At 44.3% G+C, this 21,926-nt stretch overlaps 1 protein-coding gene and 1 long non-coding RNA gene across 2 annotated transcripts in view; one reads left to right on the top strand and one right to left on the bottom strand.

Annotated features, from left to right (window-relative positions):
• The window catches only part of LOC135557295 (nesprin-1-like), an 86,309-nt gene extending 73,666 nt beyond the window's left edge, over window positions 1–12,643 (bottom strand). Inside the window, exon 1 of the mRNA XM_064990479.1 lies at window positions 12,403–12,643. Coding sequence (XP_064846551.1) covers window positions 12,403–12,472 — 70 coding nt within the window. The 5' untranslated portion in view covers window positions 12,473–12,643. The remainder of the gene's footprint in view (window positions 1–12,402) is intronic.
• A 2,238-nt stretch (window positions 12,644–14,881) lies between these two features.
• On the top strand, window positions 14,882–21,926 carry LOC135557735 (uncharacterized). The gene is made up of 2 exons (XR_010458253.1): window positions 14,882–15,041; window positions 21,008–21,926. It is a non-coding gene; the product is annotated as an uncharacterized LOC135557735 (long non-coding RNA).

Raw genomic sequence — 21,926 nt, 5'->3', positions numbered from 1 at the left:
GTTTGGGAACCATATTTAGGCAGCCATATTCTTTGAGTGTTTCGTGGGTGATTGTTCCTGTCTCTGTGTTTGTTGTCACAAGATAGGTTGTATAGGTTTTCACGGTCCATTTGTTGTTTTTGTATTGTTCGTTTTTTTCTTCGTCATTAAACATGTATCAAAGATACCACACTGCATTTTGGTCCGACTCTCCTTCGACGGAAGAAAACCGTAACATTCAACACTACACAACACTACACAACACAACAAAGGAGACAAAACACAACACAGGAGACACACCAGAATAGTACACAACACTACACTAAAATACACAACACTACACAGGAGACACAACACCACACAACACCACACAGGAGACACAACACAACACTGTTTATTGTACAACATGCTACTGACTCAAGCTGCTGATTTCCTATTTTTTAATGGCCTACTTGATATTTTCAAAGTGATTGCTTAGTCGCATGCCTAGGAATGAGATGGCTCAAATTAACATATTGTGATGATTCATAAGAGAAGTATCTCTAATCTAACACTGCATGTGATTTCAGGAGGGCACACACAGACATCATGTCTCAAAAAGACACTGCCATAGAGCTGCCTGGGGGTTAGCTAGGGAGCAGGACACAGCCATAGAGCTGCCTGGGGGTTAGCTAGGGAGCAGGACACTGCCATAGAGGTGCCTGGGGGTTAGCTAGAGAGCAGGACACTGCCATAGAGCTGCCTGTGGGTTAGCTAGGGAGCAGGACACTGCCATAGAACTGCCTGGGGGTTAGCTAGGGAGCAGGACACTGCCATAGAGGTGCCTGGGGGTTAGCTAGGGAGCAGGATCAACACATCTGGCAACATCATTCTGTTTACCTGACCTTTAAGGGCCTGTGCATGACCCCACAACCTTTATCCTCTACCTCTGCATGTCAGACTGGGTGCCACAGGCCAATTAAATCACATGACCCTCACTATTCAATCACATTGTGCTTGGTGACAGAGGCAGGAAAGACAGAGGGATCTGTGTGTAAGAGATAACAAGAAGAGAGAGATGGAGAAAAGGGTTTGGATCTAGTAATGTCACTTTGGGGTCATGGACACTGATGTCAAGATCTATCTGTGAAGACTGTTGTTATGTGTGTCCATCAGAAACAGTATCATGTTCTTCAATCTGTCAGGAAGCATCTCTGGTTCAATTGAAATGCATTGAAACCATTCTGACGTGGGATCAGTGATATTCCAGGACTGTCACTCACTGTCACAAATACCATAGCAACTTGCCTTATCAGAGAGTCAATACATTTGTATAAAAAAAAAGAGTGGAATCTAATTTGAAAGAGTAAATCTAATCAAGGGAGGAATGAGGTGAAAAATATATCATTCCTGCCCAGAAAAAAAGATCCATGCATGCTTTCCTGCTTATTCTATTTCATTACATGGTTTCTCTGCCACAGATTATTGTTGAAACATACTTGACCTTCTTTAAGGCATTGGCATTTGGGGTGGACTCAGTTTGATTGACAGCTGTATAACAGCACCTCTACTAAGATCTGTAGGAGGCCACGCCCCCTGTATTGTTTCTGGGGCAGAACCCCTGGTGGCCTAATCCTGTGGTGTGCCACTCAAACTCTATCTGATTGGCAGCTGAATAGAGATTACCATCTGATTGGTGATGTGAGGTGACAGTGAGGGGCCGATAAAGTCATATACACATACACACTCCTCTCAACATGTGAACGGTAAACAAACAAAATTGATAAAAACTCCCCCCCCTCTCTTTCTTTCACAAACACACACGCACACACGTACACCAACTTCATCAAATATATTAGTCTGGTGCAAAAACTGAACCAGCCACAGCCAGGCCTGCGGGGCAAAGAAGTCCATGCTGGCAGTCATGTGACTACTGGCATGGCAATGGGTCATAAAAACAATCTGGGGTACCGTGTGGCCGGTGTAGCTGCAGGACTGGGAAAAGAACAAGACACACCATCTCATTTATGTGGCTATAGAGCTTAATGACTGTTTCCTAATGAGCAATAGGCCTCAAAGCCTCCCTATCTGTTATACAGATTTAAGCTAAACAGGCTACGGAAACTGAAAAACTCCCAGCGGTGTGATGAAAAGAAATGCTGCTGCTATTTTTAGTTGCCTGTGTGTGTCTGAACAGCAGTGACCAGAGCCAGAGACGATGAATGGAGGTGTCAGATTCACAGAGGAGGGTGGACCGGCTCAAGGTGACCGTCTGCATTGGACTGGGATGTTACCATGGCACCGTGCCAACCTGTGGAATTATACCCTGATGAAGACAGCTTGTTTGTTGAAACGTTGGACATTAGGTTATTACATTTTTGCATCTGAGCTCCTAGAGTGTGCGGCTCTCCTTTTCTTTTTCAAGTGTTGTACTCCGCTAGCCAGCACCTCGCCTAAATAGGTGTGCGTTTCTTTCGCCTCTAGATTCATCTGTGGAATGATGCCATTCCCAGCCCAGGTGATTAAACATCACTTAGGAAGGATGTTATATCTCTTACTCGCTCTCTCTAATATTTTCTAACTCTCTCCCCCTCTTTCAACCAGTCTCTTTCTCTGTGCCTCTCTCTCTCTCACTGTTTTGCTTTCTCCTCTGTGCCTCTCTCTCTCTCACTGTTTTGCTTTCTCCTCTGTGCCTCTCTCTCTCTCACTGTTTTGCTTTCTCCTCTGTGCCTCTCTCTCTCTCACTGTTTTTCTTTCTCCTCTGTGACACTTTCTCTCTTTTTCAGTATCAGGCGATTCAGATGTGCTCACCTCAACTACCCTCTTCCTTTTCTTCCCTCTCCTCCCTCTTCTCCACCTCTTCATCATCCATGAGTGCAACTACAGAAGGAGCTCGTAAAAAGGAAACCACATTCTAGCATTTTCTTAGATGTACGCTGGTTTAGCTCTGAACCCATTCCATATGACAACATGAGCCATGCGCATTGGGCAAAGCCTAACAAACCCAAACAACACTAGTTCAAGTGTATTTCAAGGATCCAAACAAATAAAGAAACTCATGCACTATGAAAAATCTGGAAAACCAGGCCTGGTAGTCATAGCTGACATTAAAAAGGCCTTTGATAAAGTACGACCGGAATTGATATATAAATGCCTGGATTATCACTTATACATTGGGTTAAAGTTATGTATAGTAACCCCAGGTGCAACATAGTAAATATTAGCTACTTCTCAGAAAGTATTCAATTGGCAAGTGGAGTAAAACAAGGCTGTGTACTACCGGCATAACTATTTATTATGTCCAGTATTATGGCTAGTAATCCAGGGTACGCTGACAATTAATGTCTTCATTTAAATCCGCAATTTGGACTCTGCACAGCCTGAAAAAGGATGTAGATCATTTTTCTAACCTTTCTGGATTAAAACCGAATTTTGATAAAAGCACCATTTTATGTATTGATCTCTAAAAAATAGAACTTTTACATTACTGTGTAGTTTACCAATAAAATGGTCTGACAGTGAAGTGGACATACTTGTTATTCATATCCCGAAAGAATAAATGATCTCACTACAATACATTTTAACAGAAAGTTTGCCAAATTAGATAAGAATTGTGACTTGCTTCAGGAAACTAGACGTTTGTCACATGTCACTACTTCATAGGAGCGCCATTTGAAAGTAAACTTTTTTTTAAATCAAAATGTAATTTTTGCCAGAAATCCTTCTGGAACATGTGAACTTTCATGTACCTTAATGCCAAACTTGTATGCCATCTGTAAATATTAATAAAATGGTTAAATTAAGAGTTGGTATAGCCATGGGGAAAGCGTTTAACCTTCACTCTAGCCATGATTGGCTGAGATAATGAGTGGGCTGGACATGCCGAGAGATGAGTTTGGATTGGTGTGAGCTGGTCAGTATGTGTAGGTAATCCATTCTAACAAGGCTTTTTTGAAAGAAATCATGTAGGGTAAAACTAACCTGTCTCATGACGGTCTAAACCCAGCTCACGTTCCCTATTAGTGGGTGAACAATCCAACGCTTGGTGAATTCTGCTTCACAATGATAGGAAGCATAAGTGTTGCTTTCCACTTTCTGGAGGACTGAGTTTTGAAATCAGTGGAATTAGAGTATGATAGCTAAGGAGAGGGAGAAAATTCTGGCGTTTGATTGCAAATATGCAGATGGAGTCGAAAAGAGGACACACAGAAGGCTGTTGGATAAAACACCTGTCTCTGGATTACATCTTCAAACTAAGGGCAACCATGGCATCCGTGACAGAAAGGGAGAAGCCATGTATACGGGTAATACAGTCTAGCTAGCTACATTTTCAGATATTACATGATTCGAATTTGGTCAGAAAGTCATTTTAATTTCAAGTTAAAGTGAACTGTTAGCTAGCTAACGTTACGTGTATGATTTGTGTACTAATATTATTCTTATCTCAATGCCATTTGCATTGCTAGTTATAGTCTAATGTTAGCAAGCTAACATTGAACCTGGTTGGTTATCTAACTCAGATTCATGCCAGGTTACTAGTAACATTATGAGTTGTGATTATTGTTCATTGTTTAGCTAGCTAGCTACATGTCTAAACAAAAGACTCCACTATGCAAGTAACTATTTCAATAGAATGTTTATGATGTCAGTGCGACAACTGTCGATAGACGTAGCTGGTAAACTCGCTCTGGCTATCTACTCTGATTTCAGAGCACTCTCGTCTGAGTGTGCAAGAGTGCAGAATAACTGCCGAATTTATGAACGCTCAACACCCGTTGAATATAGCCGGTGTCAGTAAACGTTGGCAAAAACGCATCATTGAATTGTTGCCAGCAGCACAGTTGCAGTCACCAACGCTCTGGATAACTATCTCTGCTAGGGTGAGTTAAGTGGTCAGAGTGAGCTGTTCTCTCATTTTTGTCTGGAAGTAGTTAGCAAGCTAGCCACCGTTAGCCAGTTAGCTTGGGTGCTTGACTGGTGTTGTCAGGTCAGATCGCTTGGGTCGACCCTACTCCTCGGTCAGAGCATCTGGTGTGCACTCTGAACACTCCAAGACCAAAATGCTCTGAGTTTACGAACGCCCAGAGCACTCTCTGGCACTCCAGATTAAATTTACGATAAACACCCGTAGTATAAACCAGCCTTTAGTCTTGAAGTCTTTGGTTATTTAGTACATAGCCTCACATGTGAATCCTTAAAGAGATGGGTGGGGCTAAAGCTTAAGAGGGTGTGTACGATGCTGAATGGGTGTAGACAAGATGAGCTCTCCAGTAGGTACCAAAACATTCAAGGGACATTTTCTCAAAAGTGAGGTTTATCAACTTTCAAAGCAGAATTACTCTCCCATTGTTCCTCAACTGTAGTGTATGATATACCATTTTCTAGCTCTGAGTCTCTACTTTTATCCAATGTAAAAAACACAATTTAAAAATGTTCTGCATAAGCCCGAATCGAGCCTGTTGATCACATTTTGCTACCATGAAAAGGACAACACCTGTCTATTTGTGAAAAAAATCACCCTGATGAATTATTTAGTCATATCCCAGTTTACCTATTTACTTATGATCCTGCCTACACCTAACGGCTTGTTTTTTAAATGATTTAAGCAAACAATATTTCCCTTGATTTGGAACGGCAAGCCAGACAAAATTAAACAGGTATATTTATATAATGAATATGAATTTGGAGGGCAGAAATTATAAATATTAAAGCATATGACCTCACACGAAAGGCTTCAGTCATACAAAAACTATACTTAAATCCAAAGTGGTTCTCTAGCAGATTAGTAAGAATGGCCTTTTACCCTTTCAGATTACAACTTCTCCCTTTCGGTTATTTGAAAATGAAATAATCTCCAAAATATCACTATTTTTTAACAAGCAATAGAAAGCTGGTTACAATTTCAGTTTAATCTACCAGAAAAGACATAACAAATGTTAGAACCAATATTATGGTTAAAAAATATATATAATCTTGTAAATTATATCATAAATAGGACTGGTGGAGGTATGTCACATATGCAGTTATATATGGACATATCGGCTCTATCCAAAATTACCTCCAACTGATTGCTGCATTACCGCACAAATGGAGGAGGCAAGTGGAAAGGGGAGAAGGTAAGGAACTTGTCTGTCGGACCTGCATTAAAGACCAAAATTGGCTAAAGAAAACTGTGATAAATAAAAAAGTATACCAGTTTCATTTAAGGACAAAAAAATGACAGCTGCGCCATACAAAATGCAAAATAGTTGGGAGGAGATTTTCAATGTACCGATTTCATGGCACATGGTTTATGAACTGACAAACAACATGACACCAGATTCAAAACTAACACGTTTTTCAATTTAAATTATAACAAATTATTGCAACCAATAGAATGTCATATATACAGTATGGGGGATACAACCATCCCAGCTCTGCAGATTTTGCTGCAAAGAGACAGTATCATTAGATCACTTGTTTTGGTACTGCCCATATGTAGCTTGTTTTTGGTCGCAGGTTCAGGAATGGCTAACAAATTGCAAAATTTACTTGGAGCTAACTCTGCAAATATCAGTTTATCTTTAATTTACAATCTGTAGAAACTATGAGAATAGAAAGGTTCAGAACTTTTGTGAAACATCACAGCACAGTGGAAAACATATGACAGCTAGAAATCAACTGGCTGGGACTGGATGGTCTTCAGAGATAGATGGGAGGGGCTGAGAGTAGCTGAAGGCTAGGACTGGATGGTCTTCAGAGATAGATGGGAGGGGCTGAGAGTAGCTGAAGGCTGGGACTGGAAGGTCTTCAGAGATAGATGGGAGGGGCTGAGAGGAGCTGAAGGCTGGGACTGGATGGTCTTCAGAGATAGATGGGAGGGGCTGAGAGTAGCTGAAGGCTGGGACTGGATGGTTTTCAGAGATAGATGGGAGGTGCTGAGAGTAGCTGAAGGCTGGGACTGGATGGTCTTCAGAGATAGATGGGAGGGGCTGAGAGTAGCTGAAGGCTGGGACTGGATGGTCTTCAGAGATAGATGGGAGGGGCTGAGAGTAGCTGAAGGCTGGGACTGGATGGTCTTTGTCGTGGAAGTTTCCTCTATTTACCAAATCATGGGAGCAAACTACACACACAAGTCAGAGTTAGTTATCAAAGTCCATTTTTAATTATATGAGCTCTATAGCATTTTCTGTGACTCTGAAACAGTTTCAGTATCTCTACTGAAAATTTGAGAGCCCCCACACAATGGCAAATGGGATCCTTTATAGCGAAGATCCACCCCCCCCTAGACGACATGACAATCCACAGGTCCCAGGAACTTACACAAAGAAAAGACTTTACTCCAGAGAGGAGTATCCCCTAGCCAGACAGTTGGCTATAAATTATCATTCAGTTTTGTCTCCTTTCTCAAACTCAGAACCATAAACCAATCCTCCATATCAACATGCATATATCAAATTGTCATTAGATACAACCAATTCTAAATACAACCAATCATGGACAAGATCACAGAGGCACACAGACATTGTGGAGCAAAAGATATGTTTACACATGATGACACTTTGACCTCTCCCCTCTCTGCGGCCCATGCAACTTAGTCTTGACATAGAACAGATAACTGCAACCTCGCCACAGTATTATACAAAAATACCATTCTTGATGAGAAGTAACTTACAAACATATGATGAATATAAAACATCTTACATATGTTAAAAACAAATTCTGATTATTCCACAACATCTTCATAGATAGATGGGAGGGGCTGAGAGTAGCTGAAGGCTGGGACTGGATGGTCTTCAGAGATAGATGGGAGGGGCTGAGAGTAGCTGAAGGCTGGGACTGGATGGTCTTCAGAGATAGATGGGAGGGGCTGAGAGTAGCTGAAGGCGGGGACTAAAAACAAACAAAAGATAACTAATGTAAAATATACAATTGTCACGCCCTGGTCGAAATATATTGTGTTTGTCTTTATTTATTTGGTCAGGCCAGGGTGTGACATGGGTTTATTGTGGTGTGTTTTGTCTTGGGGTTTTGTTAGGTATTGGGTGTGTGGTTTAGTGGGGGTATCTAGCATAGTCTATGGCTGTCTGGAGTGGTTCTCAATCAGAGGCAGGTGTTTATCGTTGTCTCTGATTGGGAACCATATTTAGGCAGCCATATTCTTTGAGTATTTCATGGGTGATTGTTCCTGTCTCTGTGTTTGTGTTCACAAGATAGGCTGTATAGGTTTTCACGTTCGTTCTTAGTTTTGTTCGTTATTTCATGTCTAGTTAATTTATTAAAGAACATGAATAACCACCACGCTGCATTTTGGTCCGCTTCTCCTTCGACAGACGAGAACCGTTACAACTATCTAAAATATATAGACTGTATAAACTGAAAGTAGAAGTTTAAGTATTGTTTTCCATTAGTTTACTCCAATTAGGGTTAGGGTAAAATAATAAAGAAGGAAAATATATAAAAAATATATAGTATATATATATTTAAAATAATATATATATTTACAAAATATATATATATGGGGGATTGGAAATGATGCAGACAATTACATTGATAGAAGCCACAGTCTATCTGCAATATTAAAGCTGATCTAACCCCCCAAAAATGTTAATAAATAAAAATCACGCACAAAACTATATCTTGCATAAACTTATCTTACAATGTTTATTTCTCAATAACATAACATCATATATTCATTTAATTGTATAGTAAAATATCCTCGATCTGTACACATAGTACTCTGTAATCCAATTTCTGTGAATACATTGACATGTATGCTGTGCAGGAGTATATTCACAGCACTGAGATAGTGAAGCTCACGCCTCTCCAAAGAAGCTTAGCAAACCTGTCTCTACTATCGAAACAGACGGTAAGCACCATGCCATAGGTGTGTAACTTGTGCCTCCACCGCCCACGACGAGGAAAACAGATGACAAATGAAAATAAAAACAGAGGATTTCCCTGTTAATGAGAGACAATAAATGCCTGAATTCCACAGCATATGGGAGAGTTCAGGCTGGGAGGCGTTCAAAGCAGCCTCGCCGTTCTCCGCCATATGGTGTCACTAATTGCTGTTTCTCACTGCCACACCGTTTGCAGGAAGAGGTACAAAAAAGAAAGGAGGAGCCAAAAAACAGCACCCCAAAACTGGGGCAGAACTTTGTGTTGGTATTGATGTTCTATCGCACTGTTTTATCAGCTACTAAATTGAGCCTGAAGGGAAATGTGTGCATGATGTGGAATTGTAGAAAGAACATTGTTTTAATTCAAGAACAATGTCTTCTTTTGAAAGGGAGAGACAGAGAGTAATCAGATCTGGTGAGAGAGACAAAAACGGAAAAGGAAATTCTCTCTATGTAACTATAGGTAAATAGTATATTACATCACGGTACATTTTCACCTAGAACACGTGAATGCACCTGATCTGAGAACTATTACAATCACATTGACAAGGCTTTACGTTGATTTAAACTCTTTGGCTCTGAAACAAATAAAACATTAATGTCAATCAAAGATGGGACATGTACTCAAATATCTAATAAGTCAATATGGCAGTATATTTTCTATAGACCACATACACAGGTGTTCTAGGCTGCTAACAAGCTATTTCTCCTCCAGATCTACTGACAGAGCCAAAGAAAACTTTTTCTATGCTCTTTGATCCGTTCAGAAAGTCTATGGTTCAAACGCACCTTCATCTCAACAAAAAGAAGGGGATCAGAAACATGGCATCAGATGTCATGTCAAAGCTCGATACAGTACCACCTTTGTCAATTATAAATATCAAATGACAACATTTACTCATCAACTGTAGATGATCATCACAGAAGGAAGAACACTAAATGAAAGCATCTCAAATGGTACTGTATTGGAAATATACACTGAGTGTACAAAACATTAGGAACACCTTCCTAATTATCGAGTATTGAGTTGCAGCCCCTTTTGCCATCAGAACAGTCTCAATTCAACGGGGCATGGGCTACAGGGTGTCGAAAACATTCCACAGGGATGCGGGCCCATGTTGACTCCAATGCTTCCCACAGTTGTGTCAAGTTGGCTGGGTGTCTTTTGGGTGATGGACCAGTCTTGATACACACGGGAAACTGTTGAGAGTTAAAAAAAAAACAGCCGAGATGCTGTTCTTGATACACCCAAACCTGTCCGCCAGGCATCTACTACCATACCCTGTTCAAGGGCACTTAAATCTTTTGTCTTGCCCATTCACCTTCTGAATGCAACACACACAATCCATGTCTCAACCTGTCTGAAGACTTAAAAATCCTTATTTAACCTGTCTCCTCCCCTTCATCTACACTGATTGAAGTGGATTTAACAATCTACATCATGGAAATCAGTTTATTTTTATTTTTTATTTATTTAACTAGGCAAGTCAGTTAAGAACAAATTCTTATTTTCAATGACAGCCTAGGAACAGTGGGTTAATTGCCTGTTCAGGGGCAGAATGACAGATTTGTACCTTGTCAGCTCGGGGATTTGAACTTGCAACCAGTTACGAGTCCAACGCTCTAACCACTAGGCGACCCTGTCGCCTAGTCGCCTGTCATGGAAAGATCTGTTCTTAATGTTTTGTACACTCCGTGTAATTAATCAATCTGTGCATATTATTAAGTGAACCATTCAATCATACACACCTGATAGTTGAAGCAAGCTACCTGTACCTGAATACTACCTAAACGTACACAAATTGTTTTATTGTTTCTTTGGGTCTGTGGTTAAAAAGCAAGGAAGCTGAGATGGTATCTCTACACAACAATGACAAAATATAGCAACACGGCCTCTCTTTTCTGTAATGACCTGCATGGCAACTAACATCATTAAGAAACCATTATGTGCAGCTTGGTGAGAGCAGATAACGCTTTCACTTACTGGTGTCACAGAGACACACCGCAAACCACTACAAATATCTAGGGCTATTTTCAAAACATGTCCAGTTTTTGAGTCAAATGACATTACAGTTCATGTGTTTCCCCTCATCTAAATATGCTGCAGCGTCTATCTGGCAACAATGGGCTTCTTTGTGACTTTAAAGCACTATCGGAGGGAGGTACATCACCTTGTTGTTTTATTACGCTAGATTAACTGGTGCCACACAGAGACTTTTCAAGGAACATAAAGTCGATCAAGATGACTATTGACATTCCTACTACTGAGACAACATTAACAATTTCATAGTAATTCATGTGAATGATAACTACATTATAGGTTTTATTATAATTGTATTATTTGCAACTGTCTGAGTTTTTCATAATGATACTGTGAAATACTTTATTCTATTTTGTTGTTGATGAGCCGTGAAAGTGAATTTCCTCATATGAAACACGATCATTCTGAATCAGAGTCTGAAATCACAGTAAACTACCATGCACTCCAGCTCAACAGTGATGATGCTGACGAGCAGTGTGGTGAGGGAGGGATGCTCTCCTCTCAGCTGCTCTGCCACCTACGAAGCCATATAGGGCACAGCCATTTTGGATCTCATTCTCAGCTCCAGTGTCACATGACTCCCCCAGAGTCCTGATATGGCCATCAATCTGGTCCTGAACCTGGGAGCGTTAGACCGGCGCCACCGAACAATCTGCAGCAGTACAGGTTTCTAAGGCGACCACAGCTCAGAGCCACGAACAGTGAGTAATGATAATGATGCTGATAACAGCCATGGTTACACATCAATGGCAGGTATAGGATGGTAGTGAGTGTGTTACGTCATTGTGGTGATACAGAGATGGTACAGAGCAAATATTGAAAATACTGAATAAAATTATAATACTATGGGTTAGCTATAAATCTGTCAGCATGACCATAATCGGACAGAGTAAGCAGTCCTGCTGGTACAGAAGAGATGAGAGGGAAGAATAGTGTTCACCCTGTCAGCTCTTCAGAGGATCAGCTTTACCACGGTCTGCCCCTCCACACACAAGGTAAGCTATAGAACAGCTGTCCTGCAGTTAGACATGACGTATAATCTGGCACACAGACAACACTGCTACTGTACTTTATCTGCATACTGTGGTACATCACTGGACCACATGACCACATCACACAGACTAAAAGTCTAGCAAAGTTGACCTTCAATGCAAAAGCACTGAGAGGAAAATTGCGCTATACACAATATTATTGACCACAACAACCTCAAAATACTTGAGCAAGGCATGTATCAAACGACATTGGATTTTGCAGACAGTTATCTCAAATGTTTTACAGTACAAGTTAGTGCATTTCAAGAATTTAAAGCCAAACAAATAGAATTCTGCTCCAGCACTGGAAAATAATTTTGGTTCAGATTCACACAAGAATGTAATATTTTAGAGGACAGCATTGTAGTAACAATGCATACCTTTAATTCAAAGGCATTTCTGCTGTGTCATGCCTCAACCTCCGCACTAGGTCACCTTTCAAACCACTGCAGACAGCAAGAGAATGAATGAGTAAGCAGAAAGCACTTACCTTGCAGTCTCTGCATTACATTGGCAATATCCCTGGCTGATCGTCCATAGTGCAGGGGTGATGATGCCATACCTCTGCCCTGGGGTCAGTCAAGTTGTGCTCCAACCCGTCTCTCAATCCCAACAGAAGTTGAACCTCTGTTCTGGATTCAGTTCTTAGTTTTTCAGTAGCTTGAGTCTACAGTCCAAACTCACAGGGGTCTATGGAGACTGAGCTGCGTCCATAATTCTGTATCCTCCTGAACAAGTCATCCCTGTTGCAGCAGTACTGAGGCTGCAATCTCTCACTCTCTCAAGCTCCTCCCATGTCTGTCTGTGTATGTGTGTATGTGTCTCTCCCTCTCTCTCTGCCCCCTCCCTCCCTCTCTTCTCATACTCTCTCTCTCTCTCTCTCTCTCTCTCTCCCTCTCTCCCTCTCTCTCTTTCCTTGCTGATCTGTGTGCACTGCCACCTGGTGTCCAATCAAAGTGAAGCTCTCACGGTGCTCCTCGAGGTGCTTGGGACAATGGTGAGCCATGTCTCTTGACCTGATGAAGAGAGAGAGAGAGAGAGACAGAGAGAGAGAGACAGAGAGAGAGAGACAGAGAGAGACACAGAGAGAGAGAGACAGAGAGAGAGAGAGAGAGAGACCACATCTGTTCGTACAGCAAAACAGATATGCATCCAAATAATCAGCAAATCTTATTATTCCCAAAAATCATAAAGGTTGTAAATCAGTCATTAATCAACACACACACACACATGCCTTCGGTACATCTCTGCACATGACTGGTTGTGTTTTCTCTCCAGCAGATAGATTGACCAATCAATACTGTTCTAAATGCAGGAGGGAGAGAAGTGAGATGATGTGCCACTGCCTCCTCTTCCTCACTTATCAAAATGTTTAATCCCATTAGGCCAGTCCTTTCATCATCTCAGGAGCTTGAAAAGAGGATGACAACAACATCACAGTGGCGGTGGGGACAGCATCAGAGGCAGAGGATGGTGGTCTGGTCAGAATGTGGGGAAGATAGATGCAATGTCCATCATTATCAACCAGAGGAGCAGAAAACACTGGTGGGTAGATGAGAGTCATCCTCGCTTCACACCTGTTTTTTTCCCAGTCATATTGAATCATATGCTGAGTGCCCGATGTTCGTTCACACACACATATTAGGACGTCACAATTACTGATTGGTTCTTATTACAAAAGTGGACTTAAAAGCCTGTAGGTGAATATTATCATCTAATAGCTGGAGATTGGTTTACAGCAGAGAATAGGCCACAAAGTAGAACCATTGAAGACTAAATCTGCTTTGAAGGCTATGTTCCCATATGTAAAAGTGCAAACAGTGCAGTCAGATGGGGGTTAGAAACTCATCTGAGTGTAACCCAAGAATAGTGGCCTATTTTGGTCCTATCCAGTACTTTTTTCTTTCATTTTATAAACCTTGAGAATTTTTTTTATCACACTAATAATTCAGAAGGGACTTTTAGGATGAAGTCCAAATATGTGTAGGCCTACAGAATGTTATTTGAGTTGGCAAGCGAAAACAGCAGGCTTATCCTGGGTCTTCTATATACTGCAGCCCCGTCGCACCGGGATGAAGTGCTGACTCCCACATTTACACGCTGTGCGGTTCTGGGTGACCTCTACCAAGCACAACCCCACAGGACTGAGCCGAGAGCGGAGGAATAAGGAGGGAGTCTGCGGCAGGAGATGGGAAAGAAATGGGCATAAAGATATAACAGAGATGGGTCGAAGGGAATCGTCTGTGTTGAGGGGAAGTGTAGCGGCATCAGCGAATGTTCAGATCCATCTGTATACTTATTTTATCAGCGCACACTCAGATCGCTCACGCCCGTACAAAGCCTGCCTGAGTAATCTCCTTCACGCGCCGTCAGCACTACTGAAATCTTATTAGAAAGTTATCGTAGCCAACCCGCTCGTCAGAATCGACCCCATCCCTGTGAAAACCCGCAAACTTGACGGTTGCAACCGGAACATAATGATCAATTGCATTGAGAGACGTCATTGGGTCATTGGCTGTTTCCATCTCAATTCCAAATTACCCATAGTAAACGTTTTGCGAGGCACTACAAACTGGCCAGTTTCTAAGTAAAATCTCGATTGAATTACAAATGTAATTTAAAAGAGTGATGACAATCTTGAGTTGCCTGTAGAAATTCTCGAATACCCGGCAGAGCAAGTTCTTCTCACCCTCATCTTTGGCTTTGTTGAAGTTGCCCACCTGCTTCAAGATGTCCACGAGAATCCCTGTGCCCAAGAAAGGGAAAGTAACTGAACTGATTGACTACCTACCAGTAGTGCTCACTTATGTCGTCATGAAGTGTTTTGAGAGTCTAGTCAAAGACCATATCACCTCCTACCTCCCTGACACACTCAACCCAATTTGCCACCTCCACCTCCTACCTCCCTGAAAGATCCATGGACAATGCAATCGCCATTGCACTGCTCACTGCCCTTACCCACCTGGACAAAAGGAATGCATATGTGATAAAGCTGTTCATCGACTATACAGCACAGCCTTCAATACCATAGTGCCCAGTAAGCTCATTACAAAGCTCATGTCCCTGGGTCTGAACTCCTTATGCAACTGGGTCCTGGACTTCCTAATAACCCGCCCCCAGGTGGTAAAGGTAGGCAACATTACCTCCTCTACACTGATTTTAAAAATGGGGGCCCCACAAGGGTGTGCCCTCTGTCCCCTGCTGTATTCCCTCTATACCCACGACTGCATGGCCTCATACAGTTCCAACTCCATTAAATTCGCTGATGACACATCCGAGATTTCCATGGTCCATGATTCGTACACGGTTTAATAAGTTCAATGTTCAATTAAATTGTTAAATGCTTAAAAATGACAAATAACACTGTCATATAAATGTCATTCATGTATGGAAAGAAAGGTAGTGTTTTATGTCACATGATCTGTGAAGACTAAGCATCAACTCATGAATTATGGACAACTAAACTAGGGTGTAAAACATGTTTTGATTCAACTCATGTATTATATTGAACGTAGGCTACCTGCATGTGTTCATGTTTAAAATAGCCTCTTCTGAAAGGATAGGCTACCAGCAGTAGTGTAGGCCTAAATGCAACTTTAGTTTAGTTTATTAGGATCCCTATATGGGTATTATGCATAGATATGGGTATTATGACTCACACTGTGGTACTCTATTTTATGCAAGACTACAAATCATGCAAGACTAGAATTCTATGCAAGCTTCATCCCTATATGAGTCCTTTGCTAACAGGTATTATGTCAATTTAAAACTTGCACAAGACAGTTAACAGAATTGTCCATTTAAAGAAATGTAGCAAATTTATTCATTACTATATTTAGCTGGCATTAGATAGTTAATCCAGAGATTGTTCCCTTTGCCTCTATTCGGCAGTCTTGTCCAGATCATCATGGCATTTGTAGTTCTGTCACGACTTCTGCCGAAGTCGATGCCTCTCCTTGTTATGGCGTGTTCTCGGCGGTCGACATCACTGGTCTTCTAGCCATCGTTGATCCATTTTTCATTTTCCATTGCATCATGGAGAAAACTGGAAGACTGGACAATATTTTAAATTCACTCTACCCTCCAATCACACCTGCAACCCTGTACATGTGACTATTTAACACTGAATCTGAAGCCAAGGGGAAAAATTGCCATGGATAATAACACCACCTACTGTTAAATAAGGAGAATAAACTCAAGTGATTTAGGCCCTACTGTAGGCCTATGACTTTGAGTGTAGGACCTTTACAGAGCCCCTAAAACCATAGAGATAGATAGAGGACTTATCATGGATATAACCCATTTTAGCATGGGCATTGCCATTGTTATTGTGCCATCATCCTCTGTTTTAAAGTAGTCAAGTAGTCAACCGGGTGGGGATTCCTTTTGGGTTGTAGCCTCAGACGCTGCCCATGCTGTCACAGATGCTATAATGCCACAGATATAAAGATGAGTCCTCTATTCAATGGAATTCAATTCAAGGGGCTTTATTGGCATGGGAAACATATGTTAACATTGCCAAAGCAAGTGAAGTAGATAATAATCAAAAGTGAAATAAACAATCAAAATGAACAGCAAACATTTCATTCACAGAAGTTCCAAAAGAATAAAACGTTACAAATGTCATATTATGTATATATACAGGGTTGTAACTGAGTCTCTATCTATTTCTATGCTAAAAACACGCCACTTCAATTCACCTACGACCAGAAGTGACATTTAGGTGTGCGGTGACTCCCGGCCGCACACCTAAGCCCATATGGGAGAGTCTGGGTGGGCATAACTCCGAGGTGGCGGTTCTGGCTCGGGACGTGGACCCCGCTCCACTTCTGACTTGTCACCCTTACTTAATGTCTCTGGAGCGGGAACCCTCACCGCCAACCACGGACTAAAGGACGCCACTGGTCTGATGGTCGAGTCTGGAGTGAGTGGTGCCTCTGGATTGGAGGGAGTCTCTGGCGGATCCGGACTGGAGGTAGACTCTGGCGGATCCGGACTGGAGGGAGACTCTGGCGGATCCGGACTGGAGGGAGACTCTGGCGGATCCGGACTGGAGGGAGACTCTGGCGGATCCGGACTGGAGGGAGACTCTGGCGGATCCGGACTGGAGGGAGACTCTGGCGGATCCGGAATGGAGGGAGACTCTGGCGGATCCGGACTGTGACCAGTCGTGGTAGGTTCCGGACTGTGACCCATCGTGGGAGGTTCCGGTCTGCAGCCCGTCGTGGTAGGTTCCGGACTGTGATCCGTCGTAGGAGGTTCCGGTCTGCGGCCCGTCGTGGTAGGTTCCGGACTGTGACCCGTCGTGGGAGGTTCCGGTCTGCGGCCCATCATGGTAGGTTCCGGACTGTGACCCGTCGTAGGAGGTTCCGGTCTGCGGCCCATCGCAGGAGGTTCCGGTCTGGGTACTGTTGCTGGACGCTCTGGACTGGGTACTGTCGGACGCTCTGGACTGGGTACTGTTGGACGCTCTGGACTGGGTACTGTCGCCGGACGCTCTGGACTGGGTACTGTTGCCGGACGCTCTGGACTGGGTACTGTTGCCGGACGCTCTGGACTGGGTACTGTTGCCGGACGCACTGGACTGGGTACTGTTGTCGGACGCTCTGGACTGGCGAGGCGCACTGTAGGCCTGGTGCGTGGTGCCGGCACTGGTGGTACCGGGCTGGGGACACGCACCTCAGGGCGAGTGCGAGGAGCAGGAACATGGAGTACAGGGCTCTGAAGACGCACAGGAAGCCTGGCACTGGTGGTACTGGGCTGGGGACACGCACCTCAGGGCGAGTGCGGGGAGCAGGCACAGGAGGTACTGGGCTGTGGAGGCGTACTGGAGGTCTGGAGTGTAGAGCTGACACAACCCGTCCTGGCTGGATGTTTATACTTGCCCTGCAAATGCAGGGCGCTGGCACAGGACACACAGGGCTGTGCAGACTCACAGTACGCAGAGCCGGCGCAGGATATCCTGGTCCAAGGAGGTACACTGGAGACCAGGAGCGCTGATCCGGCACTCTCCTACCTGGCTGGATGCCCATTCTATTCCGGGCAATGCGAGGAGCTGGAATAGAGCGAACCGGGCGTTCCACCGCATAACACGGTGCCTGACCAGTAACACGCTCCCCACGGTAAGCACGAGGAGTTGGCTCAGGTCTCCTACCTGACTTAGCCAATATCCTTGTGTGCCCCCCCAAAAGAATTATTGGGCTGCCTCTCGGGCTTCCGTGCTAGCCGTGTACCCTTATATCGTTGCCGTTCCTCCATTCTCCTGTATCCCTCCTCGCACTGTTCCATAGAATCCCAGGCGGGCACTGGCACTCTCTCTGGATCGATCGACCACCTCTCTATCTCTTCCCAGGTTGTTACCCACTCATCCTTCTCCCGGGTCCATTTTTCCACCAAGCGCTGTTCCTCCCATTCACGCGGCTTGGTCCTTGTTTGGTGGGTTATTCTGTCACGTTCGTTGAATGGAGGAGACCAAGGCGCAGCGTAATTTGAATACATCTTCTTATTTAATGAAACTAAGAACACTTAAACGAACTTACAAAACAACAAAACGAACGTGAATATATATATATGATAAGTGCAGACACAGGCAACTAACACATAGACATACAAATCCCCTAGACAGGAACAAAAACACATAAATCACCCATGTCATTTGTTTAATATACGTTTAACATGCGTTTTTCAGTGGTAAATATAACTTATAATATATAAAAAAATATATTTCTAATGAAACGAACACCCCCACCTCCATGTCATGGTTTAAAACATTTTGTTTTGCTGTGGCGCACAGGTACTGGTGTTCTCTGTACCATCGGTGACCAGAAGTAGCAGACCATTTATTTAGCTTGATTATTTTCTATCAATATTTGATTTCTTTGCTGGATCAGTTAATGATGGTCGACAATATAACTAAATCGTCTAGAGCTAGACATCAATGAGCATCCAATCCATCCATCAAGTAGCCTATAAATTAATGACAGTTGGTTTTGTCTTATCTTCCTACACACCTGGTTCCAATCCCATTCATTACATGTTGTGTATTTAACCCTCTGTTTCCCCTCATGTCCTTGTCAGAGATTGTTTGTTTGTATATTTGTGTATTATGTATTGGTGCGCGACGGGTTCTTGTACCCACTTTTATTTTATCTTTATATATATATATTATATTTTTGATTATGGAGTTTTGTCAAGTCTATTAAACGACTCCATTTATACCAAGTTCGAATCTCATGCGTCTGACTTCCCTGCCACCAACACACACAAAATTACAGAATCTCTGACCCTATTATGGAGTCAACAGGAGAAGGTACCCCGGCCATTGAGGTGGAGGAGCGCGTCCAGGGGCATGCGGAAATGCTTTACCATCTTGTCCAGACAATGGACCGCTGGGAGAGACAGGGAGTTCTTCTAGCGCCTCCACCAGCACAACCGGGGTCTATCCTGAGCGCCCCTTTCCTGCCTGAACCCAGTAGGATCCGTCTCTCCATGCCACAGGAGTATGACAGTAGTGCTGCCAACTGCCAGGGTTTCCTCCTCCATCTAAACCTCTATCTGGCCTCGGTCCACCCAGCTCCATCAGACTGTGAGAAGGTGGCCGCCCTCGTCTCGTGCCTCACCAGGAAAGCCCTGGAGTGGGCCAACGGCGTGTGGAGAGAGGGAGATGCGGCGTTGGACCATTTTGAGGAGTTCTCTTCGACCACCCACCCGAGGGTAGAGCGGAGGGTGAGTGCCTCTACCATCTGAGGCACGAGACGAGGAGCACCCAGGAGTTTGTCCTGGAGTTTAGGACCCTGGCTGCCGGCGCGGGATGGAACAACAGGGCCCTGATCGTTTTGTGTTTACCCTCTCTTATATACCAGGCTCCCAGAACGTTAAGGCAGACGCACTGTCCCGGCTGTATGACACAGAGGAGCGGCCCATGGATCCCACTCCCATACTCTCCGCCTCTTGTTTGATGGCGGCGGTAATGTGGGAGCTGGACACGGACATAGAGCAGGCATCACGTGCAGAACCCGCTCCCCCTCAGGATCCAGCTGGACGTCTGTACGTTCCGTCTGCTGTCCGCGACCGGCTGATCTATTGGGCCCACACGTCACCCTCCTCTGGTCATCCAGGGATCGGTCGGACGGTGCGCTGTCTTAGTGGGAAGTACTGGTGGCCCACTTTAGGTAAGGACGTGAGGGTTTATGTTTCCTCCTGCTCGGTGTGTGCCCAGTGCAAGGCTCCTAGACACCTGCCCAGGGGTAAGTTTCAACCTTTACCCCGTTCCACAACGGCGGTGGTCGCACCTGTCGGTGGATTTCCTAACCGATCTTCCACCTTCACAGGGAAACACCACGATCCTGGTCATTGTGGATCGTTGTTCTAAGTCCTGTCGTCTCCTCCCTTTGCCCGGTCTCCCTACGGCCCTACAAACTGCGGAGGCCCTGTTTAAACATGTTTTCTGGCACTACGGGGTGCCTGAGGATATAGTGTCTGATCAGGGTCCCCAGTTCACGTCAAGGGTCTGGAAGGCGTTCATGGAACGTCTGGGGGTCTCGGTCAGCCTTATCTCAGGTTTTCATCCCGAGAGTAACGGGCAGGTGGAGAGAGTTAACCAGGATGTGGGTAGGTTTCTGAGGTCTTATTGCCAGGACCGGCCGGGGGAGTGGGCGGCGTTCGTGCCCTGGGCAGAGATGGCCCAGAACTCGCTCCACCACTCCTCCACTAACCTTTCTCCCTTCCAGTGTGTATTGGGGTGTCAGCCAGTTCTGGCTCCATGGCATCAGAGTCAGACCGAGGCTCCTGCGGTGGACGACTGTTTCCGGCACGCGGAGGAAACATGGGACGCCGCCCACATCCACCTTCAGTGCGCCGTACTGCGCCAGAAAGTTGGCACACACCATCACCGCAGTGAGGCCCCGGTGTTCACACCGGGGGACAGGGTCTGGCTCTCGACCCAAAACCTCCCCCACTGCCTGCTGTCCCGGAAGCTGGGTCTGCGGTTTGTGGGGCCATTTAAAGTCCTGATGGAGAGTGAACGAGGTATGTTATAGGTTACAGCTTCCCCCCGATTACCACATTAACCCCTCGTTCCATGTGTCTCTCCTCAGGCCGGTGGTGGTTGGCCCGCTCCAGGCAGCTGAGGTGCGGGAGGTTCCTCCGCCCCCTCTGGACATCGTACTGGACAGCGTACTCCGTTCGATCCATCCTGGATTCGAGTCGTCGGGCGAGGGGCCTTCAGTACCTCGTGGATTGGGAGGGGTACGGTCCGGAGGAGAGATGCTGGGTTCTGATGGAGGACGTGTTAGATCATTCCATGCTGCGAGAGATCCACCGTCTCCATCCGGATCGCCTTGCTCATCATCCTCCAGGCCGTCCTCGATGGGGGGGGGGGGGGTACTGTTACAACTTCTGCCGAAGTCGATGCCTCCCCTTGTTCGGGCGGTGCTCCATTTTTCATTTTCCATTGGTTTTGTCTTGTCTTCCTACACACCTGGTTCCAATCTCATTCATTACAGGTTGTGTATTTAACCCTCTGTTTCCCCTTGTTACTCTCATCGAAATGATCGGACCAAGGTGCAGCGTGGTAGGCGTACATTTTATCTTTATTAAAAATGAACACCTAAAAACAGCAAAATGAAAACGAACATAACATTCGGTAGGCTACACAGAGTTGTACAAAAACAACATCCCACAAAACTAAGGTGGAAAAACATGCTGCCTAAGTATGATTCCCAATCAGAGACAACGATAGACAGCTGTCCCTGATTGAGAACCATACCCGGCCTAAACATAGAAATAAAGAACATGGAGTTTCCCACCCGAGTCCCACCCTGACCAACCAAACATAGAGAATAAAAAGATCTCTACGGTCAGGGCGTGACACCCCTCATGTCCTTGTCAGAGATTGTTTGTTTGTATATTTGTGTATTATGTATTGGTGCGCGATGGGTTCTTGTACTTTTATTTTATCTTGTAATTTTGATTATGGAGTTGTCAAGTCTATTAAACAACTTCCTTTATATCAAG

Source organism: Oncorhynchus masou, chromosome 16 (assembly GCF_036934945.1).
Source record: "Oncorhynchus masou masou isolate Uvic2021 chromosome 16, UVic_Omas_1.1, whole genome shotgun sequence".
Classification (NCBI taxonomy): domain Eukaryota; kingdom Metazoa; phylum Chordata; class Actinopteri; order Salmoniformes; family Salmonidae; genus Oncorhynchus; species Oncorhynchus masou.
This window is presented reverse-complemented; position numbering and strand designations above follow the sequence as displayed.